The sequence below is a fragment of the Botryllus schlosseri genome, chromosome 16 (assembly GCF_051294905.1).
Source record: "Botryllus schlosseri isolate E-star chromosome 16, Bs_hap1, whole genome shotgun sequence".
Classification (NCBI taxonomy): domain Eukaryota; kingdom Metazoa; phylum Chordata; class Ascidiacea; order Stolidobranchia; family Styelidae; genus Botryllus; species Botryllus schlosseri.
The window spans coordinates 7,162,757-7,171,327 of NC_137251.1; the positions used below are offsets into that span (position 1 = coordinate 7,162,757).

The 8,571-nt window shown below is 41.6% G+C and overlaps 1 protein-coding gene across 2 annotated transcripts; it reads right to left on the reverse strand.

The window, feature by feature from the left end:
* Positions 1-450: 450 nt before the first annotated feature.
* On the reverse strand, positions 451-2,915 carry LOC145459181 (uncharacterized). Of its 2 annotated transcripts, none has more exons than XM_080337815.1 (4): positions 2,711-2,915; positions 2,474-2,657; positions 1,530-1,591; positions 451-692 (listed from the first exon to the last, which is right to left on the reverse strand). In XM_080337815.1, exons 1-4 carry the CDS (start codon positions 2,825-2,827, stop codon positions 591-593), a joined length of 465 nt encoding a protein of 154 aa, XP_080193941.1. In that variant the 5' UTR covers positions 2,828-2,915; the 3' UTR covers positions 451-590. The 2 variants fall into 2 exon arrangements, with proteins under 2 accessions (XP_080193941.1, XP_080193940.1); XM_080337814.1 differs by having other exon boundaries at positions 1,530-1,598; positions 2,478-2,657; positions 2,711-2,914.
* Between the last annotated feature and the right edge of the window lie 5,656 nt (positions 2,916-8,571).

Sequence of the window (8,571 nt, forward strand, 5' to 3'; positions counted from 1 at the left end):
TCGAAATGAAACTAAATTTCGGAGACACCTTAATCGCGTTATTACTGCCTTTTGCGCCCCGGCATAGAACAAAGTCGTATACATATACTATTAAATGTAATTTGCCATTTACGCGGAAATATACATCTGACGCGATTATAGAACTGGATTTATAGGTGCATTTCCGACTGTGCCGATTACACCCAGGACACCAATCGGTTATTTGAACTAGCGTTTTATTGCTAGATTGATTGCAACTATATAGGCTTGTCTTTGATTTCGTATACTGGCGAGAGTCATCAGTTCATCGAGGTCCTTTTCATTTGTATGTTGTTATAGATACCATATACCATACGCAAGGTTAAGTTTGGATTTCAACTGCTGATTTTGAATCTTATAGGCTGGAAATCCATAGGCAAAAAGTTATCTGGTAACGTCGCCAACATATAGTCTCTCGCACTCCAAAAACACTTGGACGACATTTTTATTTTATTGCAATACGTAAAATATCGGTCACCAAGGAATTGATTAAATATATTTATAGCATATCCACCTGCTATTGGTTTAGGCATTTAATATAGGACGAACTGTACATATAAAGTCGTACGACATTATGCATCATCCGACCAGTCTTCTGGCATGTCGCGCGGGAAGCGAACGAAGAACGTTACTTGACGGAACCAGCGGGATTTCTTACGGCAGTGCTCTCTTACCTGAAGAAAAGAGCCAATAAACCTCTCTGAACTTATCCAATATTGAATATTTGAAGCTGCGCTATACAGTTGGGCTGTTCAAAAATAACTTTTTTCACGGAATCCAGCCATTCACTGATTAAATTGTCAGGTTACCCTAAAAAATGCTGCACACCAAATTTGGTTCAATTCTATCAAGTATAAGCCTCCGCAGATCCAATTAAAAATTCTAATTTATTAGAGAAAATTTAAAAAAAAATCAAATTTTTCTGTCAACCTCATGAAATTGTTGGGTTGTCTTCAAAGATGATGCAAAACAAATTTGACTCAATTTCAACTAGTAGAAGCGGAGTTATTTGAGTTTTTAGTTGATAATTCTCGGATTATCCTTGATTGGTGGACAATCCAAATTATCAACAAAAAACTGAAACATCTCCGCTTCTATACTAGATGGAATTGAGTCAAATTTGTTTCGCATCGTCTTTGAAGACAACCCAACAATTTCATGAGGTTGACAGAAAAATTTGATTTTTTTCCTTATTTTAACTAATAAATTGAAATTATTAATTGGATCTGCGGAGGCTTACGCTTGATATAATTGAACCAAAAAAATTTGATTTTTTTCTTTATTTTAACTAATAAATTGAAATTATTAATTGGATCTGCGGAGGCTTACGCTTGATATAATTGAACCAAATTTGGTGTGCAGCGTTTTTAGGGTAACCTGATAATGTAATCAGTGAATGGCTGGAATTTGGAAAAAAAAAGTTCTTTTTGAGCAGCCCTACTATACAGGTCCGACGACAGTATACGCCTGCCTGCCTCTTGACGAAAGGTTATCGTCTGTATTTTACTTACCCACTCTACTTTCTCGTGTCCTTCTTTTGACAGCGAGCCACGCAAGTCGATGAAAGATACGTCTTCATCCTGCAATAATGAGGTTGTGTTATGAATTGCTGTCTTGCATCATCTTAGAGCTAATTACACGATCTGTGTTAAATCGAACCGCATCGGAACCTACTTATTCTGTGAACTGTGACTATTCAATCGATTGGGCGCATATTAGATCGGTGGGAGTTTTCGTTGTAGTTTGTTCTTACTGATGCCCAATATAGAATTTTGAATCCATCGTGAAAGCGAAGTTTACTGCCACGTTCTATGCTTGACTACCTCAGAATGATAAAGCAATTCTTGCTATGACGGACTGCGGAGAACCAAAAATAGATTGTATCGGGTGGCGAGAAGCGTGGGTAAATATAGGCTAATCGTTAGCTCCGTCAGTTCTGACGTTGTAGCCTTCACGCACTATGCACATCAACTGAACTGTGTATCGAATATAGAGTTCAGCAAACCTCAAACAATCATTCTTTTAGCTTTCACAGCAACTTCCATTGCCATTATATTGGACACTTGAATACCTTATCGTTGCCTCATATCATGAGTTGGGACAATGGGCACATAGCGATAACCATGAAATTTCATCGAAATCCCGATGGTTATATGTCGTTAGAAGTAATATATAGTGTATACAGTACATTGAATAGTGTATATCGACAGTTTCTTGATATGACATCATGACCATGGGCTGCATACTTGCATATGGACCGGAGTAGCGGTGAGCTCTGACTAAAGCTGCACATGCACATGGGATGGGATATTGCATCGACCAAGTTTTTACTTGCATTAATAGCAAGTACTCCAGAATTTAAGCAGGGAAGGATTTCTATGAAGTATTATAGCGAATACATTGCGGATAAGTAGTTCATCACCATATCTGGCTACGTATACGTATGGGAAATAACCTACCGCATCTCTTGGTACTATTTCGTATTCCGCGCCCTTTTGCAACCCGTCCAGGTCCCGATGCATGGAGAACACCTTCCAAGCCAGGAACGCGACAGTCGCGATCAACATCACGTTCAGCATAATGCTAACCATCATGCAGGTCATCCTCATTCTTCCTGGAGTAAGGACACTGGCATCATTCTAAAAACGGAAGTCCGTAATCACCATTTACTTGGAATCAGAATTCCGCTTACCTCCGTGTGTGATGGGTGGTCATGGTCAGTCACGGAGCCATCGGAGGGCAGCGGAAGCTGTACATCGCAGTGTTGCTTGTCCTTGTCGGACTCGGTCTTCGCAACTTGCAACACCATGTCAAATCGTTGGTTAAAACTTGGAATAGGCTATATGCTGAGCAACACCGAACTATAAGACCTGTCCGTAGGAACATTTTTGAATAATTTGATGCATCTTAACTTTTGTTACTTTGCAAAATATGTTTCTACATTGAATAACGCGTCATTTATCAAAAGGCATCATTCGACCGCGATAATATAGTCGCATTTAGCTCGCCGCCATACAGCTTATCACAACATTTTGGATCATCATTATGTTATTTTTCATTTTCTTCGATTCAGACCAAAGTGTGATTTGAGCTATACAACCAATTAGATTACGATAAACTAATGTACACAATCATACTGCACATTGCGTGGGACCTATTATATATACCCAAAGTATTATACACGGGGAATGGGGCCCGTAATCTTCTTAGTTACGTTGATGCAAAGTGTCGATGCGTCTATGAAGTATGAACAATTCGTGTTCATCTAAACTTTGCTACGTTACTTTCCTTCACCAGCTACCTGCACACTAAACTCATGGATAATATGAATCGTTTTGCGTATCATCGGCTAAAATACACTACAGTAGAGTGAAATAGGCCTATTTAAAAATGCAACTTTCATTTTGTCACATGACGTTCTGGGACCTAATCGGCTGCGTCATCACCCATGACTGCGTTGAGATGGAATCAGTGGTAATGTGAAGTATCGACGTAGTAAGCAGTTCCAGACTGAAGTACCTTGACGACGATGACCTTTGAATTGCCTTCTACTATAATTCAAGAGGTATAAGACGACAGATTCTCCGTACGCCATGCGTAACTGAAAGACAAAAGGACCGATCGTTATATCGATTGAAATTGTGGTCCGTTTCAATTCAGCGCGTTAAAATTATTCTGTTGTCGGCTATTTGCGGATGCGTAACTCGATTTTGAAAATGACTGTTTTCATAGCAAGTTGGCTAGTGACTATAGACAGAGTCAGTCACGCACTTCTGTCGCATGTTTCCACATTGTGCATTCTATAAAAAGTCAAGTTTCTTTGCTTTAGTGATGCTCTGTCTCGCACAATCCCACTCTTCATTCTCGCACTCACTTTCGCGCGTTCATCTTCGGGTCTCTACATGTGAGTTTAGAGCTCGGTTCTCTCTTCCTACGGGCTTCTGAAACGCCAACAACGTTGAGGAGCCCATGGAGTCCTCAGGCACATAGGTACACATTGGGTTACCGCTTCGAAGCAAGTGTTTTTTCGGATCGAAATCTTGTCGCATTTGAAACTTGTTATTTTTGTTTGTGGTATTCACGGTGTTTGTCGACTACAATGATCATTTACACCAGGTCGATTCTCCATATTCTCCGTAACTGCCGACTTGTAGCACGGCCTACTTCTAGGCTTTTCTAAGACACCGCTTACGCGGATGAGATGGCGAGGAAGAACCTCGATAAGTCTCTAACACTTACAGGTGCTGGCAATTCTGGAGTCGACCTCGGTCGGACTCCAATCCACCACCCATTGGTGTTGCAGCTGTGGATTATACCATCATGCGCTATCTCGCCATTTGCAACTGATAAAAACATAAATAAATGAATGGACAAAGAATTCAATGAAATTCTGTGTTTTTCTGTAACTTACGTTCGGAAAGGTGGTAACTTAGATGGGGATCTTCATAGCAAAAAACAAAATACCTGACGAGTTTCACTCATTCACAAAAAAAAGGTAAGAGGAAGCCCAAGGATGTGCACGCAGCACTCAATGAAAAACGAGGACACGCGTCATATTGCAGACCATCGAAGAATGAATTATCACTAACGGTACTGGCATAGGTCAAGCCGATGTTTGATTAATGGACTGCACCAAGTCGCTTCGATGGTGCCCACTCAAACTAACTTTTCAATTTTCATTTTATTGCATTGTATTGTGTGTCTTAAACGGATGAAAATAATAATACAGCTGGTTTGCGGCTATTTTACACGGCTGGAATTATCCACATCATTCAAAAATTCATATCATTTGACTGACCAGTGAAAGTTCGGTTTGGGCAGGTGGTGACCTTTCGTCATGTGAGACTTAAAGTGCGCCCCGAATTTGCTGTATTTCGAAGACATGTCGTTTTAGGGTTGATGAAGGTGCAATAATTCGAATACCGGTGATTCGAGTCGACTGCTGCCGGTCGATTGGGATCGGAAATTGAAAGTAATGATAGTTCAGAGACTTTCGACAAGATGGCTTAATCCAGAGGTTCTCAACCTTTTTGTCTTCGCGGATCCCCTTGGACAGCCACGGACCCCCGCGGAACCCTCACAGTTTCTGTTTAAATTTAGCTCAAGTTTCGTGCACCCGTCGCCTTGTATTGTGCAATTATTGACTGTAGGCTGCTGATTAACAAAATCACTTTTCTTGCAAAATAACATGAACACATTTATGTAGAAATTAGGAAGACTCAGAGTATTTCAAAGCAAATTCTGTAGCTGCCGTTCTTGATATACGCGGTCGTGTCTTGAAAATCAGGGCCGCCGATTTGATATGAGGGAGTGCCGAAAATGCCTTTCCACGAAAGATGGGTCGGTGGCGAATGTAGTAATAACGCGTATCGCTTCTGACGACACCTTTGGGTATGATCGAAACATATATATCGCACCGAAATTGAGAAATATGTCTTTAATGAACATATAACGTTCAGCCTAGTCATTTATATCTAGCAGGTCACCTTAAAGTATTTTTTCTGGAATAGCGGTTTATCACAGGAGAAAATGGATATTTGCAAGCAATTTATTCCAAGACGCCAACAAAACATCTCGAAACAGCAATATGTTTGTATCAGTAGGCGATTGGCAATTTGGCAATAAAAATGAGTTTGCGCTGTAGAATATTCCATCTCAAACGGCCGTTCTGTTTGGGAGTTCTGAAGTTTAAGTAGTTATGAAGCGAAACTGCCTCGTGATTTCTCCAATTTAATAAAATACAAATCTGGTTATCTACCATTTTGCATATTTGCAGTCTCCGTGGACACCGTTTGAGTACCACTGGCTTAATCATTTCCACTTGACCAGGTGAACGAACAGCACATTTGCACACCCCCAATTTTCCACCTATCTATAGGCTTTGTTACGCTTTCTAATTTCCTCACGTCAATGTCTGTGTGACGTCACTTTATTGTCAACAAATTTCCATCCCCCAAAATATTTCCAAATGATCCTCCCAAGTTTCATGGTGAATACGACTTTGGTACTGCGTTGTCAAATGTACCAATAATTTTTCACGCATCAAGTTTATCGCGACCGTGCAAAAAGCTCACCATCGAACCCCCTCTTGATATATTCGCATCGACTCTCTGTGAATACTAAAATGAGTTCACATCAAACCGGCAGCTGATTTGATGGATTCATAATGCAAGATCTATTACGTCACCGGCATATAAGACCAGTCAATTTTGCAACCAAGATACGTAAATCTGCGCAAGGTATGGAAATTGGCACGTAAATATTGATACAGATCCGATGTATTCTTGTGATTGCGCCGGTGGAGCGGATCGCCGAAAATTGTTACGGTTCGCTGAAATTCATCGTAGTTGGTACCAGGGTAATTTTTTCGTACCGTTTTGGTTATTGTACAATGCTACGCATATATAGATTGCCGGAGCATGAGCATGATGAGCACACTTGCCAGGGTCTGATATATAGTGAAAACGAATGTAATCACAACGTCCAAATCGAAAATCTGGAAGTACACGGGCACCTTCCATTTATTGGCTACCCCACTGCATGCATGTTCAAGCTCATACTCATGCTAATGCTCATATTTAATGAAGATACATAGGTCTATTACTAAGCGATAAAACGTAATTGAGGCTTTTGTGTGGTACATCGGGAAACGTGAATATAAATTCGAAATTTTATGCTGCACACTGCACACTGCACAGCTACCACATCCCAGGAAGTGCTCTCGGTCAACCCAAATGTATATTGCTTGCTATACGATAGAGGTACCAACTTTTGTATGAGGGTATACGATACTTTAAAATACCTTACCCTAATTTGGTACTCTTACCGCAGCATGTGCCACAACTAGAAGGAGGGGGGGGGGTATTCGCTTTCGTCCGCACCACCGAGATGCTTTTGACGACGGAGATGCGATTATACGACCGTAAGGTCCTCTAGTCAGCACCCCCGTTTATTTTTTCTCCTCCATTCTATCCGTGGATGCCGAGCGCCTAGCAGGATAGCGGCGGATACCAGTTTCCGAGTCTTTGGTCTGACCCGGCCGGGAATCGAGCCCACGACATAACGATCAAGTAGCCGGACCCATACCCATTACACAATCTTGCTATATATACTTCCACTTGAGTAAGTGGTGCGAGTAAGGTAAAACCTACTTGAGTACTCCGAAAACGCAGAAGCACTTCGTTACCGACCACCTCTGCCCCGTCTGGGTAGTGGGGACGATACAGGGGAAAGCTCTCAAGGTACAACTATGATGGACTAGGCTGAGGCCGCTAGGGTTCGATTACACGTCGGAGGTTATTCTGGGCTTCTCTTCACCCGTGTCGTTGTTCTTACGGCGAAAAAAAGACCCGACGAAAGAGCGCAGTCACAAAGAATGGGAAGAGCAAGAAAGAGCCGCGGAATAGAGACTAACATCGAGAAAGTAACTGTGACACCGGGCACTATAATCGTCAATAATCGTCAGATTATATTTTCATTTGAAGCAACACAATGCGATGTATTGAGCAGATATGAGGATGCCGAAAGCCCAGTTGGAGTCTCTCAAACTGGCATCCAGCTCGGCCTAGTTCCCGATGTCAAGGTTCCTTTTTCGATGTTAGTCTCTATTCCGCGGCTCTTTTTGCTCTTTCCATTCTTTGCGAGTGCGCTTTTTCATCGGGTATTTTTTATGATTGTCGCCGTTAGAACAGCGACGCGGAGAAGAGGATCCCACAATTACCTCCGCCGTGGAATCAAACTTGGGCTGCCTGGGCGTTAGGTGCTCATCGCCACCACTACTCATCTTACCGCTGGGGCCGAGGTGGATGCCAGTTCAAGAGACCGCAACTGGTCGTTCAGCATACTCCTATCCATTCATTACATCACATTGTGCCTTATCGCATTATGCACTGTGTGTATTGTTCAGATCAAAATATAATCTGACGATTATTGATTTATTATTGAATACTGGTGCTTGTAAACTTGTTCGGGCAGAGAGCTGACGACAAGATGTCCTGCTGGCTCGCTTACCCCACCCAACGGACGTTTATTAGCATTCTCATAGCATGCTGTAATCCGATAATATTATGTTCATCTGAACAATTGCAAACTCGATATGGACTAACATGGTTTTGAAAAAATGTAAGATGAGATAGACTAAATAGAAGACCAGAAATAGTGACTTAACTTGACAGCCGCACAAGTTTTTAGTCAAACAAATAGAACCGATAAAGCTATATTCCGTGTCATCGTGGTGAGTAGGGATGGTGCGAACGTAAGGTTCATGTTCGCGTTACGTGTGTATTGTGTAAACCTCAGAAATTTGAAGGCTCGCTCTCGCAAACGAGCGTTAGGTAGGTTACAGCCAGACTTTATAGCGTCAAGTGTACCTGTTTGATGTGGGTATGATCAGACTAGTTTGATTTTACGGGATTAATTATTATATCATCTGACTGCCCCAGCTGATACATTTGGCGACATTTAAAACGTCAATATGTAGTTCAGCATTATGGCCATACGTGGCTCGAGTCGTCACTAGGTATCGTGTACAATAATATAGGCCCTCACTTTACT